This window comes from Taeniopygia guttata, chromosome 1, assembly GCF_048771995.1.
Source record: "Taeniopygia guttata chromosome 1, bTaeGut7.mat, whole genome shotgun sequence".
NCBI lineage: Eukaryota > Metazoa > Chordata > Aves > Passeriformes > Estrildidae > Taeniopygia > Taeniopygia guttata.
The window spans coordinates 35,906,421-35,931,526 of record NC_133024.1 but is presented as its reverse complement, the minus strand read 5'-3'; the positions used below and the strand labels follow the sequence as shown (position 1 = coordinate 35,931,526).

General features: G+C 39.9%; 1 protein-coding gene across 2 annotated transcripts in view; it reads left to right on the top strand.

Annotated features, from left to right (window-relative positions):
* The window catches only part of NOX4 (NADPH oxidase 4), a 107,593-nt gene extending 85,244 nt beyond the window's left edge, over positions 1-22,349 (top strand). For both annotated transcript variants that reach the window (XM_002186639.6, XM_072926990.1), the window contains 5 exons: positions 787-906; positions 4,244-4,352; positions 4,904-4,972; positions 7,027-7,127; positions 11,949-22,349. In XM_002186639.6, coding sequence (XP_002186675.4) covers positions 787-906; positions 4,244-4,352; positions 4,904-4,972; positions 7,027-7,127; positions 11,949-12,069 — 520 coding nt within the window. In that variant the 3' untranslated portion in view covers positions 12,070-22,349. The remainder of the gene's footprint in view (positions 1-786; positions 907-4,243; positions 4,353-4,903; positions 4,973-7,026; positions 7,128-11,948) is intronic.
* The last annotated feature ends 2,757 nt before the right edge of the window (positions 22,350-25,106 follow it).

Genomic DNA, 25,106 nt, shown 5'->3' with positions numbered 1-25,106 from the left:
GTCCTGTTCAAGTTCTCTTTGTAGCAGTTTCTAAAGATGAATATGTTACTGAGGTAGGATAAGCAGCTGGTTTTCCATAGGTAGAAGAGAGTATATGAAATCTTACAGCCCATAAATTTTGAGCTGCCAGTGGGTGACCTTGCTCAGATTATCAGCACTGTAGGAAAAATCTTGTAGGAGGTCAAACTTTTGAAAATACCTAGAGCCAAGTTTTAAATTATAGTCCATGTACTATCCAGTAGTGTCTGACATGTTAAAAATGGGTTGGAAATGAGACACAATCTCCTAAATGATCTTTAAAATCAAGTGGACAGAATGGTTGTAATAATGATAGGCATGAGTCAAAGGGGAAAAACTCAGCAGTTTTTCTCCCTCTTCAAAAAATGTGTATAAGATGAACCTCCTAGGCAGGCCTAGCCAAACTGCTTTATTTCCTACATATGACCCTCCAAGTCATTGTTTCTAGTACAGCCCTTTCTTTGCCCTCTGACACCAGACAAAATAGGAAGCCATAATTTAGTCACCCCCACTTGTTCAATTAAAAAATAGCTTGTCTAATCATGGAACATGCTAAGAGATTTTAAGTAACAGTTTTTCTTACCACCTGTACATTCATTTCTGTCCACATAAAGTTTTCCAGGAAAAAAAAATTCACATTCTGCATCCAAAGATTAATAGAAATTTAAAACAAATTCTTTTTAGGGTTTTAATTCCAGCTTGTTTTGCTTTATCTTTGCCTGATCTTAACAGCTTCCTCTAAAAGTGTGCTTTTTGCTCTTTATGCAGAGTGTATGTGGATGGACCTTTTGGAAGTCCCTTTGAGGAGTCCCTGAAGTACGAGGTCAGCCTCTGTGTGGCTGGAGGTATTGGGGTTACACCATTTGCATCTGTGCTCAACACACTGCTGTAAGTGAGCTTAAGCCTTTAAAGCCATTTTGCCCCAGTTTACAGCAACAATGCACGTCAGAAAGGCTTTAAGGGTCTTAGAAAATTTCCACTGGCATAAGTGAATGATTCCTTGAAAATACATAGAGGACTGAGATGTCCCTAAAGGGCATAAATCCTTTCATACCAGCTCTGTAACCAAAGAGTTGTGGCAGAGATGCACCTGCACTGGGACAATATCACCAGCCTTTGTATCCTGTCTCCAATTAAGCCTGTGATTAATGTAGTCACAGCCATTCAGCAGGACTTATTCCCCTAGTCCCAGCTTAGATGAGGCTGTGTACTGTAACAATTTTTGGGAGTCAAACAATTGTGACAATCCTTCTGCTGGAACTGCAGGACCAGTTCTCCTGGTTTGACTTTTTAAATGTCTAAGCTTGAGGTTTTAATAAAAGGTGATCAACCTGAATTCAGGTAGTATGCAAATGTTTAACCCCATTTGAAAAGTTTAAATTTTAGATATGCATTTTTCTATTTTTCACTGATTGTTTCTCTCTCTATTTTGAAATTACATTTTAATGTAAAGCTTTTGATATTCTATGCAGATTAAGCCTTTCACCTCTTGTTTTTCTGTCACATTGACAGCATGGTTCCCACTAAATTCTATGCTGTGTGAAATAGGCTTCCTTTTATGATTGCTATTGATTTTATTTATATTTCCTTAAGGGCTCCAGTCACAGGTTAAGAACCCCTGTATCAAATGCCCAGTATAAAGAGCCAGCCAAAGCAGCAAACCTTCCCTGAGAGGCTGAGAGGCCAACTGGCTTTGGGAGGGCTTTAATAAACACAGTTAAAGCATTTCTTGCCAGATGAGCATGCCAGTGGTCAGCTCTAAATCCAAAGTGAAGCTGAAGTGTGGAATTTAGATTCTTCTGTCCTTAGCTTGGGCTGGACCTGACAGTGCCAAGTGCTACTGAAAGTCATTAGCCTTGTGTGTCTCACAGTGCTGCAGCCCCCAAAGGCCATCTTGGGCTCCCTCATTTTCTTTCATATAGAGCATATGGATCACCCTTTCAAAACCAGGGTACAATTTTGCTGAAAGCCTGGGGCTCAGGTGGATTAAATGACTGTTTTCCTTGTGATGGATTATCCCTGATAGCATTTAGCAAAAATGCCACAGAACACAAAAGTGGGCCAGCAGCAGGTAATTAGATGTTTGCCTCTACCAGTGTGTTATCTGAGGCTGTAGGAATTCTCACAGACACTGCAAGAAAATGGTAGTGTCCAAAGGATTTTGCAATGTCCATTTATCTGCATAAATCCATAAATTGACTTCCAAGGAGCTAATTCCATAACCTGCCTTTTTAGCTGCTCTTCCCCTTGCGCACTGTACAATATACAAGGAAATAATTCTAGGAAAAAGTAGCAGTTCTAGTCTGCTTCCCTCCTCAGTATTTAAACATCAACAAGACACTGGTTTAGTGGCTGATCTGTGTGTGTCTTTGCACTGGCTTGGAAGCAGATATTGGCAGGTATGAACATGCAAACTGCCTGATGGTGCCAGCTCTGCAGAGCAGCCAGGCCAGTCCTGTTGTGTCAAGGACACTCAGGTCTAGGAGAGATCGAAAGTCTGTCCTTGAAATCTTGTTTCCTTCTCTGTTGTTTTCCTGTTGTAGTACATAATTTGATTCATGCCCTTCCCTCCACTTAGCTGTTGAACCCTGTGCCCTATTTTAAGAAATTATGGAAAGCTAGAGGCTTTTATGCATGAGTCTGTAAATAATGGCTGTTATGGGCAGTGTAACACAGAAACACACAAGAAATGGGGGTTGTTATGGGTATTGCACCTCTCCTGCTCAGTATGTCCTGCTGGAGGTAGACCCAGGCATATGTGTCTGGGGTGCTACTTTAAATCTATGCTGGACTTGTTTGATGAAATCTTGCAGTCCAGCCTCTTTGTCCGGCTGCAGTGTTTCATTACTGAGAGTGGTGTTTTGTTACTGAACTTGGGCATGTCAATACAAAATGCCTTGCATTTTTCTCTTCTTTTATCCCTTTTTATGGTGAAAGGCACTTATTTTCCTTGCTACTGCTTATAGTTCTCTTGTCATATCTGACCAGATTGTGACCCTTCCTAAGTGCTTGTCTTAGTCTAGGCAGTCAGAAAGAGATGGAAATCGTATTTCAAAAGTCAGCAGTTAACAAATGAAAAATTGGAAATCAGGACTTGAAAGACACTGTACTCCCCAGTCTGAAAGCACTTTTTTTTACTCTCTCTGGGGAGTTTATATGAAAGGTGAGTTCTCAGTTCTGCATGCTGCTGAGGTGCTGCCAGTGTCTCCATCCTTGCTCCTCAGGGCAGAGGTATGGGGAGGCAAGACACTGGTTGGAGCCATCACTTATATAGATCTATTAACCCTATATCCTGGCTGAATATGCCAGGAACTCTACAGTTTGAATAAAGTACAGTGGGTATGGTGAGATGTATCATGAAACTTTTCAACCAGGTCTGGCTCTATGGCCTTCTCTAGCTGAAAATCATTCTAGGAGGAAAAGGAGGAAACTGTGCACTGACCATTTCAGCGATCAGAACAACAAAAAACACTCTTGGCTAACTAAGAAAATGCTTCCTGAATTCTTGTGCTTTATTTGAACTCATTATTCATCAGGATAATTTATTTCTATTTTCTTTCCCAGTTCATTCAAATCCTTCCTTTGTACTTATTTGTGTTTTAATTTAATTAGAAATCTGACATGAGAGTCCTGTTTTTCTAAATGCAATGCCAGAATCTGCCCATGGCTGCACTTTATCCACCAGCATTTTCTGAGGTCTGTGATATATCACACAGTTCCCTAGCACAATGGAGCTCTGATTTCATTTGGTCTTTGGGATTTTGCTACAGTATTAATGATAATCAACCAGAGCCTTTCACATAGAAGGGCAGAATTAAGTCCTGACATGATTGCATTTGTCAATATTTTCCACTTAAGGGCCTCTTTATAAACGTAATAAAGCATTGACATAATATACTTGAACTTAGAATGTCTCCTTTGTTTTGAAATAAAAGTTTGATGATACATGAATCCATATTTGCTGCCCAAATCATCTGTATAGCTGACAACATCCTAGTGTGGAAGCAATGTCTATGATGGCTGTTAGCTCTATGCTAGATATTTAATATTCTCAGGATAATCTGAATTGGTCAATTCAGCGTCTGATGTGTCATAGCTTGAAGAGCAGCTTAGCAGTTAGCTTCTAAAGGAAATTCATGTTTCCATTAATAACTATAAAGCATCCTAATTAATGTTTCCTTTTTAAATTATATTTTTTTAACTACCCACACATTTTATTTTCAAGTGACGGCTGGAAATGCTACAAGCTAAGAAGACTCTACTTCATTTGGGTGTGCAGGGACATTGAGTCTTTCCGCTGGTTTGCAGATCTGCTCTGCATGTTGCATAACAAGGTAATGGGTGTTGTTTGGAGAGATCCTGACAACTTAAATGCAAGGAATGCCCACAGCACACACCCGGCATTCTGTAGAGAATGGCAGCCTTGCTCAAAATGAGAGAGCAGTAGCTTGGGCTGCCTAATCCAGGCTTCATTTATTCTTGGAGCTGAAAAAAACAGTTTGAGTATCCATCACCAATGTTTCATTGCAGTGTTGCCAAGTTCCAGTAGCCTGGACACTTACCTGTGTCCAGACTACTTTATGTGATGGAAGAAGCAATGCATGCAGTCTGGGAAGCCTTGAGTGGCCTTTAGTCATCTGGCTAGTAGGCAGATTGAGAAAGGAGTGGGATTAACAATTTCAAGTATATTTTAAGATCCATGTAGCTTCCTAAAATAATATTTTTTACACAGCATGATGTGCTATACAAGCACATCCTCTTCATTAAAAAGCTTACTTCATTGATGCTGAAACCCATGTACCTCAGCATAGTAGGCACAAGTGATTTCACACTTACATTAAGAAAAAGAGTATTATTTCACTAGCTGTTTTTATCATCCTCCCAGCTTTGGCAGGAGAATCGGCCAGACTATATAAATATCCAGCTGTACCTCAGTCAAACAGATGGAATACAGGTATGTGGCCAAATGTTGTTTGTAAACTAAACTAGACCTTGGAGTAATAGTCAATGCAAACTGTCAGTCAAAGGCAGAAGGGGATTACTGCAGATGGTAAAAACAGAAGATGAGGCCGTAAACTCGCGTGACTGATTCATTGATAGAGCAAGACAGCCAGTTCATCCCCACAGCATTAGGAGAGTTTAGTGCAGTACCCTTAACTTGATTAGGCAGAAATCCGTATCTTCCTTTTCTAGGAAAAAAGGTCCTTCCAGGCCAGGCCACAGACCAGACAGTTGGCTGTGTTTGATGGGAAATCTGCATTGTTTCTGGGCTAAGAACCAAACCAGAATAGTTCTAGGAACTTGCAAGCTGAAATCTTGCTTTCTCATATATATTTTGAAAGGATCTAGCTATTTTTAAAAGCTTTTTCATTGTCTCATATATAGATGAAAGGTAGAAATTTCTTGATGTGTAACACTGGAAATTATACTGAACTGTCAATTGACATGTATTGCCAATGCTAACACCAGGCTAATTCCCCAGCTCTCGGCATCTCCTGTAACTATTTATGCTTGCAATCTTCTTTTTACATTATCTAGCACATGAGCCTGGGTACAAGTCTTTACTGTGCTGTGTCAGGAAGCTTTCCATTGACTACAGGGGGCCCAGAGCCAAGCCTAACAGTTACTGCAAAACATGAAATGCAGTGAAAAACCTTGCCCAAAGGATTTTAATCTGTCTCCTATCAGATGATCACATAACATTCACAGCTCTGGTAGGAACACAATCCTGTAGTTTAAGTGATGTGATAGCTACAGTAGTTATGACTATGATAAATGTAATGCCTGAAAAACATATGTTGATGAAAATGGAGTCCTTGAAAATGCCTAATTGATGAACCTGGTATGTAATTGTTAGGTTAAAATTAAAACCTGAAGCAGGACTGCAATGCAAGATAGGGAAAGTGAAATAATAGTCAATTCAAAGGGAGTTTTCTGATACTATATAGTATACTAATACTGCATAGTGATACTAATTAAGCAGCTGCTGAATTTAAGTCAGCTTCTTGATTGAAGTACTTCTTTAAGGTTACTTTTTTTTGTTTCTGTTGAACAAAAATGCCATGAAGCATAGTGCTGTTAATCATTACTCAAGGAGGAGTTAAGTTTCCATGGCTATACAGGTGGTGTGTTCACTGAGGTTAGTCCAAAGGGCTGACTGCTGCCAAAATTTGGGCAGTTGCACTTCTTGCTCCCTTTGTGAGAAGCCCTTGTGCCTGTGTGGTAAGAGCTCACCCTGCAGCAAGTGTTTTGTCTATAAAAGCCCAAAGGAGGCTGAGTTGGCCAGGACTGTGTTGGTGCTGGTGTGGGCAGTGTTTCGGGTTGTTCAGCAAGGGAGGGAATGTGTGAGCCTAGATAATGTGTAACTCTCTGCCTCTTGCTGCTGTGTTAGGACAGCAAACCCAGGGTTGTGCCCTGCAGTGGGAGGGCATTTCACATTACCAAAATGCTGGTGAGTTAGCATTCTGGAATGGAGTCAGTTCTATCTGGGGAGCAGTTTTGGCTGCTTTCTGCTGTTACAGCAGCTCAAAACAGCTGGCAAACTACTCTCAGGGAGAAAAGTAAGATTTCCCTTGTTACTTTTTCAGACCTAGTCATCTTAATAGTTACTTGCACAAAGTTTTAGAAAAAGACTTCAGACAAAAATATGATTTCTGCATCAGGAGCATTTCTTCCAGCTTAGCATTAAAAGCCAGTGTGGGAATGAGTAACAGAAGCGTGGTTATTGTTTTATGGATTAAATAAATTGGTTTAAAAGTAATGTGGGAATTAATGAGCAGCTGCATGAGAGACAACGTATAACTAACACCAAGGAGAGCCATTGAAAAGATACTGAGCAGAGGTATTGGTGCATAAAATGGCTGCAGTTCCCATCACAACTATTTGATATTTGTGCTCAGGTTTTACACCTCAGCACTCTGGCAAGTCAGCCAATAGCAGAAATGAGAGCCCTGGGTGATATGAGGCAATTTGCAAATCAGGCAGAATGGAAATTTTTGTGTCTTGCAGAAAATAATTGGTGAAAAATATCAAGCTTTAAACTCCAGGCTTTTGATTGGACGACCCCGGTGGAAGCTCCTGTTTGATGACATAGCAAAGTGCAATAGGAGGTAAGTGCTCGTCCACTTGAAGGATGCCACAGTTGGATGGCTAGGCATATCTCTTTCTAGCTATGTTTGTATGAAAATATTTCTGAGATTTATCTTGCTAAGAGATAGCCTATACAAACTGAAACACTTTTTTTTTTTTGCGTTCAGAGCACTTCAGCTTCTCATGTAGTTGAGATGTTCAGTGGCTCAGAAAATAAAAGTAGCAGATTTCCATCTCACTGCACAGTGATTACATATGTTCTCATCCATGGCAGTGTCTTGCTTTCAGCATATGCTGGTTCTTTATATAAAGTTATATTTCTTAAAATTGTTGATTCATGATTTGTAATGCTAGCTTACAAACAGAATTCACAAGGAACAATTTGAATTACTGGTATTTTTATTCAGATGATTTATTGTCTTTGGGTATTTCCAGCTATTTTTTTTTCTCTGTTAAAACCTGGCAATGCCTTTTTACTGTGCTAGGAAAGCATGTTATAGTCTGAAACAAGACAAGTGTAAACCAGGAAAAACGTCCATATGGAATGTCTTTGTCCAAATCCAGTTTTGTTTGTTGACTATTTTATCTGCCACTGGCAGTTTATTGCCTAAAAAGCTGATCTAAAGAAGGGACTGTGTGAATCTTCCCTAATCCACTTCTAGCAAAGTCAGTGGTGTGGGAGCAAACGTCCCCTGAGTAGCTGTTGATAGCAATCTGGGTGCATCAGGTTGAGAGGTGCTTTGCAGAATTTTCCCTCAAGAACTTTTTGTCCTCTCTTGCACTTGCAAAGTGAAATCTGCCCAGTGGCTTGTTGACTCTTCTCTTCTGAGGCTAGATAGGACTAGGGGACACTGAGCCCTGGCTCTTGAGAAATACTGAGTGCCAAATGTTCCACTGTATCACTCAGTGTCAGCTGCTGACAATACTTGTCTTGGATTCAGGTCATATGTTGTGAGCAGGACACCCCACAGGCTGCTATGTCTCTAGTAGAATTTTCACACTTAGAGAAGGGATTTAGAGTAAATAGCCATGGGAAAGAAAGGGAAAGAGAACCAAGCTGACTCTCTGGGCTCAAAGATCTCTGCATAGTGGACTGTTGACCTTTTATGCTCTATTCTAATGTCTTTGTTTAACTATATGAGTGCAGATTTAAAAAATGAAAATTATGAGGTTCCTGCCACTTCGCTCCAAGGATGTAAGAGCACATAATATAGATGAAGCCATTAGTAGTAGTAGTCATACTTGATTTTTCTTTTTTGCTTTCCATTGCATTACTCCTAATTAGACTTCAAGTACCATTTCCTCTGCATTTTCACATCAGGTCTTTAAATTGGGCCACCATTTTCAAGCAAGGTGTCTTTAATACCAAAATAATACTCTCTTTTGATTACCTTGCTAAGATGTAGGCTTTGTCCCTCTTTGTCATCTCTTTCTCAAGATTTATATAGGTCTGTACCTATAGATGTAGTTACTTGTAACAGTGTACAGTAGTGAAGCCTTTGACAACCTCAGCTGTCCTGCAGAAATTTACCTTGAATGAGATGGGAACTTCAGTTTTTCCCACTAGTTCAATTTCCAGGTCTGCTACTAGCTTTATTTCAGTTCTTATTTCTCTGTAACTTTCCACCTAAATGTCCCTGCTGCTCTACAGAGACAAAAAAAGCCAAACTAAAGCAAAACAGGTCAATCAAGTTGTTTCCAACATCTGGTGCCAGCGTTCAGACTTTCACATTTGCAATCATCCCCTTGGGCTTGTTTATGGGCAGCCGAGATATTTTCCAGTTTTTATCTTGTGATTTTAGGAAAAGCTGCATATAAATAAACAGGCAGCTGGCAAAGCTCTCTCTCTCTCTCTGTGTAGCTGTCTGATTGCTGTGTGCTTTGTGAATTGTTGCTGTTGTTGCTGTATGGGTCCCAAATAAGCAAAGTGCATTTGTAAGTGTCTGAGCTTTGCCAGACCTTCCAGAGCGTGACATGGGACGACCCAGCATCAGGTTCCTGATCCTTTTTGATTTTCAGGACAAGAGGAGCAGATGTATGCCATCTACTGTTCATATTTCACATGGCACCTGCAGACCCAATCTGATTTGGAACAGTTATGTAATAAATTACAGGTCTTGTTTTTTCATGCTTTTTGTGGGAGAATGGAACAATAGCCTTGTTCCTGTTCAGTTGTGTCCTGGATGAAAAGCTTGCACCATGCTCAGTTTGCTTAGGTCAAAAGGGCATGTGCTTTTTTCCAGGTAGAGAAGAACCTAGAAAAAGACATGAATACTTGTAGGAGAAAAAAGCATGGAGCACCATGATACATTTATCATGTTTTCTAAAGAAGAAACTTCTCTCTAGGAATGAATATGGGATTTAAAAGAGGAATATTTCAAGTCCTGACTCTGTCCTCTCAATGCAGCAAAGTATTTAATCTTTCTCAACTCCTACTGTTCATAAAGTGGATGTACGAATATATGTCAACCTACTCATTCCATAGGAACACTGAGAAGTTACTTGCTTAGTGTTCTGAATCAGTAAATTCTGTATTGAAGTTTATAATTATTACAAAGAATGGCCTGTAACATAGTTTCCTTAACTGTAAAAATGTTAATGGTATTATTGAAGATTTTCAGATATAGTACTACACAGCTGCCTGTTTTCACCTAAGCCACAAAGTGAAACTTTGTCCCAAGCAAGTGACAGATAAACAGTTAAAGCCATCAGCTCAGGGTAGTAATGTGCTGCTCCATGTAGCAGCTTTTCTCAGCCACCTTTCTGTGTGTGGTCCAGCAGCCAGGCAGGAGCTGGGGGAGAAGGGGGGAGGCATCTGCAGGTAGGGACAGAGGGGAGGAAGGTAGATGGTGTGTGAAGGGGTGTCCAGACTAGGTCCTGATGGTGGGTATCCCAGGAAGGCAGTCTGAGAGCCTGTGGCTCACTGTACAGGACAGTGACTCAGCTGGGTTTTAGGAGGCCGTACCATGGGTCTCTTGTGTGACTTCAGGCAAATTGTTTAACCTTCCTGTGATTCTGATTACTAGCCAAAATATCCGTATACCTTGGAAGGTTGTTGCTGGGATGGGAATACATTGGCAGTATGTATTTACTTCATATGTAATGAAAGGGAAAGGGGCAGCCGACCTCTTTGGGGTTTATTGTAGTAATTCAACTAAAGAAAAAGAAAAATAAAAAAAACCCCACCCAAACCCAACAGCAACATTCATTATTTCAATTAAATGCACAGTAGAAGACAGAGTCTTGCTGGCAGCTCATGAATCCTTTTTCTCTAGTGGTCACAGATTAGAGGGATTTCAGAGTCTGCAAGTGCTGAGGAATCTTACTTGAGAGCAAAAAGCAAGAGTTCTCTCATTATTGCAATAAATTCAGCCACCAGCACAACACCCATTGCCATTAAAAGGAGTACTGCCAGAACAGGAAAGCTTAATAGATAAATATAAGGGTGAGGAAAGTATGACTTATGACTTTGCCATGGATTGATAGAAGAGATTGTCCTTGAAGACAATTAAAATCTGCATTGTAAGGTGCCTGCACAAGGACACCACTGCAGTTACCTGCATAACTTTTTGGTGATTTTTGATGTTTGAGTGCTCAGTTGTACCCTGCCAGTGTTGCTGGGCACTGTTGCCTGTGCACTGCCATGCTATTCCAGCAGCTGCCTGACACCTAGCATGTACACATCAAAGATTTCTTCTTATCTTAGTTCCCTCCTCTCATCAAACACATGCACAGGGAGCTTTAAACTGAATTTGATTATTTTGCATATGCTAAAATATTGTATATTAAACAGTTACTGGATAAAATATAGAAACAGTCCTGGAAGCAGAACCCAGAACCCAAATCTCCATCCTCTTGGTGAGTGCTATAGATCACAATAGTTAGAGCCATGTTCCCTCTTGTATGCTTTTTCTTCATCCTAGTATATTTTAGATCTTTTTCTGTAGTGACACAATTTCAGCAGGAAGATGATTTTTTTCCCATGATACAGAAAAGGCAGCACTGCATTGTCTTTTCCTCTCCTCATCTTAAAAAAAAAGGGAGATAGTGAATGTTGTGAATGGCTCAGTCCTGCTGTGGTGGATGTGCTTTGTTCAGATGTTGGCTACAGTTCTGAGCCCTAAAATGTTGTATGACTGTGAGTCTGACTTACAGCCTAATTTAAAAGTGACCAGAGAGCAAAGAGCTTTTGTCAGTAGAGTGGTATGAAAAATTCAGGTTGACTAAAGAGCCCGGGCCAAGATCTATGGGTGATGAACAAGGATCGTACTCTGTGTTTGACTTTTTGTAAGATTTCCCAGTATAGATGTTGAAGGGAAAACTGCATGCTAATGTGAAAGTAAAGCAGTAAAATTATTCTGTTGCTGCCAGAAATAATCATGGGTTAGTAGTGCTCTGTTTTCATTAGTGTAACGAATCACTGTTAGTGAATAGATATGCTTGTGTAATTCATGAGTTACACTAAGGAAGTCTTTACAGTGAGACATATTTTAAACAAAAAAGTGATTAATCATGGAAAAAAAAATAGAGTGAAAAATAGTCATATTTCATAATTTGTATCTTGAGACTAAGAGGAAGCACTTTTTCCTTAGAGCTGTCTTAGTCAGATAAATAACAGAGTTTGTTGTAGGGATACTTGGGATAGATGTGGTGGCTTCAGTAAAACTAACTGCATCATCTAGTGAACTGTTCTCACCCTAAAATCTGTGTGTAGGTGGGTTATGTATAATACCATGAGGCCAGGATCCAATTCTGTCTACTATTGGAAATTACTGTTTATTCACAATGTCATAACTACCCCTTCCCTTTTTTTTTTTTTTTTTTTTTTTTTTTTTTTACAGGAAGACCATTGGAGTTTTCTGCTGTGGACCAAACAAAATCTCTAAGATACTTCATAAACTGAGCAACAGCAGCAACTCTTATGGGACAAGGTTTGAGTACAATAAAGAATCCTTCAGCTGAAAGTCTGTTGGAGCAAGACTCTCTAGAAGATAAAAGTGCAATTTTTTGTTTGTACAACGTAAAAGTTCAGCTGTGGTTTAAACAGACAAATGTACCAAAGAATAGCACAAATGTTTTTATTTATGATTATTTAAGACTGATGGATACAGCACCATACCAACAAATAATCAGTGCTTTTACTCAAATACACTCACACAATATTTGTGGTGGGAGGGATTCTTTGGATTTGTTTCTGTTAATTAAAAAGTACAGAAGCTGGGGAAAGACACAATTGCTTTAAAAGCTGATGGAAGAAGAGTCTGTGGAATGTTTGAACTTCTTCCACTTCAGTCCTCTGAAGCTGGATCAGTAATGAAACCCCAGGTTAATCCAAGTGGCCAAAGACTCTTTCTTTTGTTGGTATACAAATCTTAAGGCTTTGGGGTGAAAATACTCCATATTAAAGATTTTATTATACATTGCAGAACTGGGATTCTGTATTTAAAATATAGAGTGTTACTCTTGCTAGTCTACTTCTGTAATGAAGTTATCCTAAGGAAAAGTGAGCACAATTGTGTAGCACCAGTGGGCAGCCTCTGCTGTGATGTTAGTCACAGCCTTTTGGCAAGCACACATCTGTACATGGAGAACTCTGTATCTTGCATCAGTTCAGTATTCATTGAGTTTGCAAAATAATTATGATTTATGCAGCCATAAAGAGGTGGAACAAGAAAAGCAATGAACAGGAACAGACAGGACCTGAAGTTTTATTATACCACACACTCAACATGGAAGTTGCACTCACTCTGCACTCACGTGCCCTGAATGTTAAACGCTTCAAGCTTTCAGATTCTCTGACAGATTATTTTACAGCATAGCAGGTTGAAATCCAGTTTTAGGGGTCCCAGTTTGGTTGACTGTGATCCTTTGAGTGTCTTCCCTGGAGCCACCCTTGTTTACCCTGGTGCTATTGAAAGCAGGATGAGACCAGATCTACAGCAGAGTGAGAAGGAACCCATCAGCTTTGTGGCTCCTTGGCTGATGTCTGCACATAGAAACCTTGCAGGAGCTGCAGTATGCTTTCAGTTTGTTCCCTAGAGGAAGATCTCAAAACATCCCAATTTTAAGCTCTCCTTCCCTTCTCCTCCTTTCAGCTGTTTTCTGCCTGTAATTGCCATGGGAGAGCTAAAGGTTGAAACTGGTACTTCATAACTTTTTGGTTCTGAGGAGCACCTTTTTTGTCCATCCAAATAGCCAATCCACTTCCTTTATTTCTTCTTTTCTCCCTTTTTCTTACTTTGCTGGGATGAGGGCATTTAAACAGGATCAGACACTTAGCTGGCATAAATAATCACCACTCTAGTTTCTCTTAATAGAGCAACATCACTCTAACATGGTGAAAAACCTTCCCCTTGCTCTCCAGCAGAAGCTTGGGAGCAGTACAATGTAGTGTTTGCAGCATACACAGGCAGAGGCTGGCTTGAGAACCCTCGTGCCTGTGGTTCACCTGTATTTAGGGCAGTGCATTTGCTTTCATTTACATCTGTCCAATGAATATCTTTTTTATTTTAGTTTGAAAGGTGCTAAATTTCTGACTGGGACACAGATTCTGTACTGGAGTCTGCAAGTGTCAGTGTGAGTGTGCAGAGGGAAGCATTTTTCTGGTAGGTGGTGTATAGGCATCCTGCATGTATAACAGTGAGAATGAGTTTGGTCTTTGCCTTGGCAGCTTCTGCTTGAGAGCTGCACTCAGTGAGCAGCAGGGTGGAGATGCACCAGTGAAGCCACATGGGAATGTGTTACTCAGTGTCCAGACTTGGCATTGAAGTCCTTACCTCTGGTTCTGCCCAATTTGAAATCCGGGCAGGAAGGAAAGAAGCAGAGACAGATGAATTCCTAGTGACGAAAATTCTCGAAGTAGCCCAGATGAGAGAAGCCAAAATAGAAATGCAGTGTGAGATGGGAGCCTACATTACAGCTACTGATTTTTATATTTTTCTCTTTGAGGAAGAAAGGACCATTATTTTCCTGCTGGATCTCATTCATCCATCACTGTAAAGCTGGAGGTGTGCAGCAAAGGATTAGATTCTTTTTAATCAGTAAGATTTATTTCTAATACTGCCTGCATAGATTTTATAATAAACATAAAGCTGTTGGCAAAATGCATAGATACTGGATATTGTAGGTCCTGCATACTTTGTTTTCTGGCTGTTAGTTTGAAGCATGATTTACATCATGCCTGCATCTGTTACCCACAACTAGAAAGTGATCTTTTCCTCTAGTTTCAGGATCTAGTATCTCATGCTTTTAAAATATAGTTTAGAGTCATCTAATCACTATGTTGTTTGTGGTTTTACATCTCCTCTGACAGATATCAGCTCCATTACCATATAATGAGCAGCTAGTTTTGCAGTTAGCTCTGTGCTAAAACAGATTGTATTTTCTGGCTCAGCTTCTGCATAGGTAACACTTTATAATTAAAATAGTAATACTAGTACAGTGCTGTTATTCTGCACTGTTGCAGGAGTTGATGCTATTTGTAGGCATGTTAAGCACATGTTGTTACATTAAGCAGTGCTGTCACAGCAAGATCAAAGCAGATCCAGGCTGTCCTCTTTTCTGCCTTTGTGCTGTATCTGACTAGCTGACCCACTTGTGAAACAAGCTCTGGACTGTCGGCCTTTCTGGAGTGTTTTGAGACTTAATTAATGTTTTGGGATCACTTTAGTGCACAAGCAGTAGAAAGAGCTAATTGCTATGCAAATGTGCTTATGTTTTATTTTGGGAAAACCTTTCTGTTGCTGATTTGAGTAATCACTAGACCAGGTGAGGAAGAGTTTGGGGAAGTCTAAGAGCTTCAGTTGCTTTTTTTTCCTTTTCCTTGAGCTGTGCTTCTGTAAGAGGAGCAAAAAGCTTAAGGATTGTTGAGTGACCGTGACTTGGCTTCAGGAGTGGCAGATATTATGATAAACACAAGCTTTCTACAGGCCATGTTGTCATTGCTCTTTCTGAGTGTGTCTTCAGCTTGCAAAACAGAGTCAAGCCCTCTTTTAAACTCCACTGCTTTTATATCTATTGGCCAAATATATGTAAAAATATAACTCAGTGCCAGACAAGTAAGTGAAGGCTGACAGCACTCAATTCCATGTTTGCAGACTGGAATTTACATAATTGAGCATCATTTTGCACTTTAAGCTTTGTCCTGTGAGTCTATCATAAGTGTCCTGCTGGCAGAAGGATCCCACCCCATATTTTCCCAGTTTTCACTCGGTCTTTCACAAAGTTGCAGACCTCTCAGTGTTTGTGCAGCAAGATTTTTGTGTTTTATTCATCAGAATTGTTTAAGGACTCTTTTTTTAGACCAGGAATGTTTCCATACCATGATGAAAACCAAGCCCTTTTCAGGCAACATGAATCCAGCCCTTGTGCAGCAGTGTGGGACTCAAGGCTTTACACAGCTAACAGCAGGATTAATCAGATGTACCTATTCCCATATCACTGAGATTACTTGTGTGAGTAAATGTCCACTGCCACAACAAAGAACAGCAGAGGTGAACCCTGTTCTTGCATGAGAAGGCCTGGTGTGGACTGACCTTCACCACTGAAGTCTGCAGAACAGTCTATCCCTCCACAGTGATTATCCCAGCCCTTTGTTTGGCGCAACACTTCCCTATTTCAGTATGTGATACTACTGCTAGCATGTGAGTTCTTCCTTGTCTTTTTCTCCTCTTCTAGCCTCTAGCACATAGGTGGCAAAGAGATTTGGAGTTGGCTGAGAAAGGGCAGATAATGCATTAAGTAGCAGACCAGCCATGTTGGGAACAGTAATTCAGCTATAACAGCCTAACAGAGCAGAGAAGATTTACCATTAATGGTAATGTTAATGAAGAACAGCAGCCTAAGAGGAAAACCTCTACTCAACCTTTAATACACCAGGTTATAGTTTCAAATCATAAGACATGGCTTAGGAGAAGCAGACATGAGGCAAAGAAACATTGCCTATAGCAGTTCAAGGACCATAAGTCAAAGAGGCAAAGTTATTAAGATGCAGTGTTTACTCTTTTGAAAAATAAAAGGGCTTCTAAGGAGATTAATTTTCACTTCAGCCTGGCAATCATTTAATAAACTCACCATTTTGATATACAGCAAGGTGGATCTCCTCTTGTCTGGATTATGCATCCAATTTTTCTGCCAATTTTCCATCCCTCACAATTTCAAATGGTTTTCATTGTTTTAGCCAAGAGGATTAAAAAAAAAAAGATTTAATCTAAATTCCATTGGTGCCTGTGCTGAGCTGAGGTTTTCTGCTATGAATGTACGTTTTTCAGGGATATATATATATGTATGTATATAATATAGCTGATGACTCAACTGTGAATGGTGATTTGGGATTTGCATTGTTTCTGCTGCTGCTGTATTTCATTTAAAGCCACTACGGTGATGCACTGGTAAAATGCATGGAGCTGAAATGAGACTCTTCATTCCCATAAAGAGCCTGGTATTTTAGTGCCTGTACTAAGCATAGTAAACCCTAGAAACTGAAATTTCTTTTGTAGGCACAGTAGATTAATTAGCATCTTTTAAGGTTAAAAACCTGAGTCCTCTGCTGGACTGACATGTATAATGAATGCTCTGACACAAAGGGTTTGAGCAACAAATGCTTCTCCTTAAAAGGGCTGGATGAGGATTTCTGAAAGTTTTTATCTGGAGGTTATTACCTGAAGGTTTAGTATCCTGCTAATTGTATCACCCATGTTGTAAGAGGGATGAGATCCGTTTTGGTACCAAGCAATGCTATGCACTTCCTCTGATATTATGAATATCTCTAATCTTGGATCCTCAAGGTTTGCCATGCCTGAAGTGTTATATTCTCTAGAGGGATCCTATTTCTAAGAGACAGGTGCTGGATCTGTACTAAGAGCAGTGGATCTGTCCCATTATTACATGGGCGCAGAGAGAAAGCTGGGAAAAGCTACATGTCCCAGTTAGAGACTGCTTCTTAACAGAGCCCTTGTATGAGAGGGAAGGCTGGTCCTGGAGCTCCAGGTAAACTGCTGTCAACTGAGGAGCAACTCAAGTAGGGTAGGAGAGGATGATGAATGCAAACAATAAACAGGGTAAAGTTTTTTTTTACCTGGGAGCCAAGGGGAGGGAGGAGACATTCTTCTTAGTTTCTCATTGTTAGAAATTAAAACCAAACCCCATTTTCTAGATGTAGATACAGAATCTCCCTGGGGGTTGAGAGCTAATGTATGCAAATGCATTCCATTTCCATGCACAACTCAGTGCTAAAGCCCAGAAGAAAACTACTATATTATAGCAAACACCCTGGAAATAAGCAATTTCTTTGAAATAAAACCTTTACTCTTTCAAGTTAACTTACTTCTGAAAAACATCTACTTCTATTCAGCAGCTGTGGAATTGGGAAAAAGCTTTACCTATTAACTCCTTTTCACCAAAATACTGAAGTGTAGAGTTCTCTGTGTCAGCTGCAAGTAGCTTTGGCAGTTTGATAAATAAATTTTGTGTTTGTTGCTGCTGACCCTAGGAAAGGACAGCCTTGAGGATGAGAAGCAGTGTTATATAAATGTCTAGTGTACATAGCAACACTGAGCAGGGAGACGCTGCTGCATCGCTTTTGGTGCACCAGTCACTCATTAAAATTCTGTCATTGCAAGGTCACGTTGCTCATCTCATACTCTGCAACCCTGGGGAAGAAATTTGGATGAGAGATGGGGGAGGAAAAGTGAAAACTTCCTCCTTGTGCTGTAACCAAGAATATATTCATTGGCAGCAGGGCACTTGTTTTGATTTCAAAAGAGCATGCCATTTCTTATTCAGGGATAACGGGTTCCCTCCTGTGTCATGGTGTTTGTATGTTAGAAGTGTAACAAAGCGATAACGGGTTGCTTCCGAATTGAATAAATAACGCCTCTGAGCTTTTGCTTCTCCCTTGAATAGTCTGAGAGAAATGCAAAATAGAGTGGACTGTGTCCCAAGCTGCACTTGGAACAGCCTGGTTAGGAATGATGCACAGTAGCTCTGCAAGCTGCTGGGAAGAGGCAGGGCTGAGGTTGTGGGTTTGATCCCCAGACGGACCATTCACTTAAATGATGATTCTTGTGGGTCCTTTCCAGCTCAGGCTATTCTGTGATTCCTTGTAATTGTTTTAAGGAGAGTATGTCAGTGATACATGATCTGTGGTCAGAAGCAAGCCAGATCACTGTCACATCTCTGAACCATGATGAGCCCAGGCCAGTCCTAGGTATGCTTTGGCAAAGGTGTAGTCTGGGGCTCTTGGCCTGTGCAGAGTGAGAGGACAGGTGTTTTAGACAGAGCTAGATGAGCCTCCTCTGTGCACTTTCAAGCCTGGAGCTCAGAGCTGTCATACCTGAGGGTGAATTGTGTAGGCAATGAGCTGGTCTGACCTTTGGGTACAGTCACAGTGCCATGGATAGCTGAAGGTACGGACATACCCTGTGTATTTCTCTAGCTTTGAGAAGCATGTGGTTCAGGGCCAGGGAAGCAGGCTATGTTATTGTACCTCATTAGGTGTTAGATGCTTGAAAACATCTACTGTTTAGAACAGAGGAGGATGGTAAATGCAAACTTCCACCCATAACTGTATATACTCTGCCCATTTTGCTAGTGTTCCTGAGGAATAAATGGCAAAATCTCTCCAGAGAAGACACAAGTGCTGCATTTTTCTTTTGTTGTATCAGAGCAACATAATTAACTGTTAAAAAATATTTGCTATATATGTGAAGATTCACTTATGACATTATTCTTTTTGACTCTTTAAGCCCTAGTAACAGTTTGATATACAGTTTTTGACAAAAACATATGCCTCAAAGCTTTATAATATAGCTTAGATGGAACTTGGCAGAGGATCTCCACCTGATAGAAAAATATCATTGTCTGTTGGAGCTGGATGCCTTTGTGCTTCACTCATCTTGATCTGCTCCATCACCATGGAAGATTAGAGGGAGCTGGGCTTTCAGATTCTTCTCTTCCTCTCTGCATATAACCTCAGCCTTCATCTAGAGGTTTGTTTGAACCTTTGGGTCACTGGATACATCATCACCCATGTATCACATAGTCCTTCATTGAGCTCTTCCTCCCTCCATAGCACAAAGTGTATTAGGACGCTTTTTCCATTCTGTTTCCTGTGACTCAGGAAAATGCCATTTTGGGAAATGCAGAGGGCTTCAATTTTATGCAGCATGCACCGACCTGTGTAATGATCCTGGTATGCACAATCCAGTGGGGCTCTTGTAGTCTCTTTGATTAGCTTCAGCAAAAAATGAGGAGTGCAGCATCCCAATGCTGGAGATGCTTCTGGCAATCAGAGAAGGGGCAGTGCTACAGGACAGATATGTAGAAAGTGAGGAAACTCATAAGAGCAAAGATTACATCATCTTCTGAATGAGAATTGGGGATTTGGTTTTGAAAAAGTCAGATTACTCACTTGTGGCTACCATTGAAATGAAGTCATGCTTCTGCTTTCACACGTAGGCATTTCAGGACACTGGGCAGTGATGGAAAGGGTTTCTTTTTTCAGTTCCATTTGCTGTTTCTATACAGCCCCTACTTTATCAGCTGCATGTAATTTTCTTCTTTCACTGACTAAATATTTCCTTGCCTGGTTTCTTTGCTTCTGGGAGCTTGAGAGCTCATTGTTTATAAAGGGAAAGAAGTATTGTGCTGTTAAGGAGCCCAACACATATGTTAGGCTCTGCCTCTTTGAGAGGGAGATCCTGATGCTGCTGTGAGTGCAGAAGGGCAGAGGTTTCACAGAGGTTCAGATGTGACCAGGACCCTCTTCCAGGCTTCATATATTGAAGAAGCTCTGGGCTTATTAATCAGCTTTTTCTGAAACAGGTACCCTTAGTCCAAATGTGCCAGGTTGTGAAACCCTTACACACGCTGAGTTTCCCTCTCTCTGTGTTCCTTCTGATCCTTTGCCGGAGTAAATTTGATGAAATATGTTTGGGTAAAAAGTGGTTCTCTTGATCTGTGGTAGATGAGAAGAAAAGTCATAATTGTGGTAGCTTCCCTCAAATTGATGTCTAAAAAAGTATTTTGAAGGGCCCAGCTATATTAGTTCTATAATGTGTATATAGGCAGTTTCTTTAAAGATGTATGATTTTACATTTTTAATGTAAATCTAATTTCATTTTCAGAATCAACCAAACAAAAAAATCTGAAACATCTTTTTTTTACATTGAAAATGCTTGTGTGTCCAAAACATGCCTATTTTAAAAGAATTCTTCCAAGATGCTTAGAAGAGTGGAAATCAGCTTGAAAAAACTCTTATTTTCTAATAGCAAACCATTCTTTGTTTTTGATTTTTTTTTCTTTTCAGCCTTCAGTAGTGAAAAAGTACAGTTCAAAGTAAGCAATTGTACCACAATCTGAGCTTCAGCAATTCAGTGTCTTCCTTTTGAAGCAAGACATCTCTCTAGGATCATGTCTACACTGTCATCTGAACCTTCCAGGCAATGTCTGTAGCAGGTCTAGACTTGGGTTTCATGTCTTCTGAGAAGACATGATCGCTTTTTGTCTTACTTTGGCTAATTATTTCAGACTCAAAAGCCCAAATGTGAGAGTTTGATGTGGTAAATAGGCAGGAACTGGAGCCCCTGGTACAAGTGTGAGTATGCTGACAAGACCTTAGGCTGTTATCCCACTAGTCAAATTAATTAAAATCCAGTCTCAGGAAGGACGATGTGGGGCACAAAGGAAATTCTTGCCATCCCTAAAATTTGGAAAAAGCATTAAACTGAGGTCAGCTTTCCAATTTTTCTTTTAAGAAATTAGCCCTGAAAGTATTTATTTACAGTTAACATGTAAAATGACACAAAGAAATTAATGTCTTGTCTTTTCTGTAGCTGCAGGTCTTAACTTTTTCACTTCTGACCACATTCTTCTCTCAATCTTTCCTGTCCTGAAAGGAAGAGACCAGAAAATTCTTTCTGAATTTCCAGTTCTGTAATTATATATCCTTGCCACTAGAGCTGAAATAAAAATAATTTATTAAAAAGGAAGGTGACATTTATTTTTTATATCTGTACAATGTGCAAGATAACAATTTTGGAAAGTATTCACATAAATGTCCACAATTTTGAGTACTCAATGTTCTTTTCAGAGGTACCTGTTTATATTAATGTAATTTCAGTCTGTTCTTATGTTTTTATAGACCAGGATGTGGTACAATTCTTTGAAGAGAAATGTCTGCTTAGTTTCCAAGTGGAACAGAAAGCAAAATTTGGCCCTGAACTTTCATTTGTAAGTTTTTCACCCAAGCTTGACTTTAAGAAAAAGAATGGTGGGTTCATGTCTATAACCAGTCATACTCTTGCTGTGTGAAACAGCCCATTTTGTAGCTTCAGCTTGCTGCCCCCCAGCATAACAGAGGAACTGTGTTTCACTGACTGGAAGGACTTAAATATGCTGCTGTTGTACCTGCATGCCTCATAAACCTTCAAAGAGTAAGCAGTAAGTTTCTGAGTCTGTTAGTTCCACTAAAATGAAGGACAATTTTTACCAGTTGTCTATATAATAAGGCAGAACTAGAAAATTGATCATTAAAAAAGCTCTGGGTTTGGGGTTTTTTTCCTATTTTTGGGGGTTTATTTATTCTTCTCTTTTTTATGAGTAATGATCTTTTCCCTCAGTGTCCCTTCCTTAGTTACACAGTATTGTGAGGGTAAATGGAATCCATTGGCTAAAAAGAGGACTCAGATAGGGCTCTTGAGCTTTATCCCATGCTCTAAGAGAATTACCCTACAAACCTGTCACTCTGCGTAGGATTTTCAGTGTAATTAGAAGAATTCAAATTCTCTGAGATTTTACACCAAACTGCATTACGTTTCTTTCTAAAGTCCTGTCTTCTTTTTTTCGACCAGTAAAATATGGACAACCACACCAAAAAAGAGTTTTGATTTGCCTGGCAAATAGTCCTTCATTTTAAATTTGTTTTGTTAAAATACAAAATCCTGGTTGCAGTATGGAAAGGAGGCTTTTTGCCCAAAATACTCATCTGAATTAGCATTTTATCTCAATGGTGGTCCTGACAACTAAAGTATTTGGCTGCTGAGTTCTTTTTGCTGTTCAGATGTTACTTTTACATTCTGTTATATTAGCAGATCATCTTAATGTGATTTTATGTCTTTTATTGTATTTGACAAAGCACCATATGTTTATACATCATATAATTATGGCATTGTACTCTGAAGGTATTTACTTTACAGGAAGCTTCATGACTTTGGAATAAACAACCATTCCAAGACTGAGCAAAACATGGTTGAGTTGCTGTTTGTGACCTGATTTCAATTAATGACATGTTGTCTTAATTGTGGAAGCATTGTGTATGTGCATGTGTGCATGTGTATTACTGCTGGTAGGGGAGGCTGGGATTTCACTCCTTATCAGAGGCTCTGATACTCTTTGTGATGCCCTAAACTTGCTGAAACATCCACACAGGATTCACAGATAAGCTGCAGGAGACACAGGATCCTCTGGCATGGCAGCAGGAAGTTGGGTAGGATACCCAAAGTACCAGAATTGTACTAGGCGCCCTTGTTTAGTCACCCACAGTAATTTTCTGCCTTAGAACGTGAGGCACGTGCTTACTCTGTGTGTATTTGATGCTGTGAGACCACCTTAGAAGCAGAATACATTATCTCATCCTCGTCATCACACACACTGGAAGTCAGCTGATTATCACTCCACTGCACTCTGTCTTTGTTTAGAGCACAGTGTAAGGAGAAAGGAGCATCTGCCTAATTCTGGCCCATCAAAATCAGTGATGAGCAAAGTTCATTCCCATATCAGAAGTGTGAAGAAATCCTCCCCACCTGTGCCAACACTTGAGTGCCTGACACTGATATGTGCTCTGGGCATTTGCTTTATTCTGCTTGCTCTGGTGAAGTATTTCACAGTGTGCTCAGACCATGCTGCTTTTCATAGATATTAATCTGAGAGCTGCTATTTTATTATGATCTTCATGACACTGCAGATTCTACAACAAATCGGCAACAACTGGTTTAAAACTCATAATTCACTTCCCAGTGATGTATTTAGGGGTCTGTTGGGTGCACTGCAGACTAAAACACCCACTTCCTACAAAAATCTTCTGGGGGCTGTCTGCCTCATCATTTCTGCATATGGCAGTGTTGTGGGTTTTTATAGGAAACCTTCACTTCAAACATAGATCAATACAGGTATGCAGACTTCTCTGAGTTTTTTCAGAATTGTTAAAAGTTCTGGGTAATTTATTTTTGAGAAGTAAGGATATATAGGATATCTTGATCTCAGAGTTGTGTTTTTTACTTTCTCATTACAGAGAGGTGGTGATACAATGATGTGAAAACATACCATGCCTCCAGAAAAAGGAGTTTAAAAGCAGCAAGATTAAAAAAAAAAAGAAAAAAAAAAACCACAAAAAACCCCGAAAAAAGCCCAACAAACTCCTGTGGGTATTCCTTCCTATTTATTTAATTTTAGCTATTAAATTAAAAACTTACAGGGAAATCTAACAGCTGCAATTTAGAGAAGTTCCTGGTCTGTGCAACTGCAAAAGTGCTTACTTATACTAAATGCAGGGTCAGTGACAGGCAGGGCAGAGTTATCAGAGGAAAATATTTATATTTTCAAAAATTATGATGGTGTTTTTCATTATGAGGAATGTCCTTTCCCACTCACCTTCCCCATGCCAAGTAATGAGGTTTGGCAAAATATGTTTTGGCTCTCGTGCTCTGATTTTCTGTCTGATATTTGGAGAGTTTTTATGGGAAACTATATATTTCACAAATGCATTTGGTCAAGAGCGAAATCTCAATGTTCATGCAAAAAGATTATGGAAAAGGGAACACAATTTTTTTTTTTTTTTGACAAAACCTGGCTGAAAATGCTGCTGCAAATAATAAACTCTTCTTACAATGGACAACAAAGTAAGTATTGCAGTCTGCTGTTTTGCTGATGGAAGAGAAAAACTTCTTCCTTCTCATTGCCTTCAACGCTATATGGGCATCATGGACCATGACAAATTCTTGATAAGGATGTGAGCAGAAGGATAGGCAATAGTAGGCAAAGACTGCTCACAGTAAACTGTGAACTTTTCTAGAGAGAAAATGAGCAGCTGTGGGCTCAGCAGCAGCTGCCTGCCTGACCTGAGCACCAGTCTCACATGCATCTAAGCTATTTAATGGACCAAATCTCAGGTAAATGAAAATGAACACCCTTCTCACATTGTCAGGGGGCAGATGTGCAAACCTTTGAAGGCTCTCCAGGGAGATCTGATACACCTGACTTGGATTTTTGCCTTTCAGGATACAAAGTCATTTCAAAAGTGATTTTTTCCCTCCATAGGTGTTACAGGGAACATATTCATTTATTTGGAGAATACAGCATGATATGGGCTGTAAGTATGGGTGTTGGCTAGATATGAACTGCCTCCCCTGTCCTGAATTATCTCAGCTGAAGAACCATTTGAGAATACTATTTGAGCATTTGAAAAATTGAAACCATCTGAGGACTACACACAGGTGATTCCTCATCTATTCCTGATTCTAATACTGGAATAAAAGGAATAAGCAACCCCTTGCTCGTCCTACCAGCCTCTGAAATCTGGGGAGCAGCTGTGCAATCCAGCCATAGCCTTGTTCACAGCAGGGAACCTGATGCTTTGCCATAAATTTGTGCAAAAGTGCATTGCAGGCATGTGGATGTTACAGGAGGGCTGAAGAGTGGCACACAGGAATAATTTGTAATCAATGCAACAACTTGGATTGTTTCTCCCGAAAACCCATCATCATTTTTTGTAAGTAAGATGACTTCAAATAATCTGTATTTCTCATCTATTTTCTGACTCCTCCCAAATTTAATTCCTGTGAATTTAATGGCTCCATTATTTATCATTTGTCTTTCTGGTTTTTAGTTAGGATATGCATAAGCATTAGACTGACCTTAATAACACTGTGCTTTCTAATCTGAAATTGTCCATTGTGAATTGATGACTGATGATCTAAGTAACCAGCAGCTTGTCTTTCTCCTCA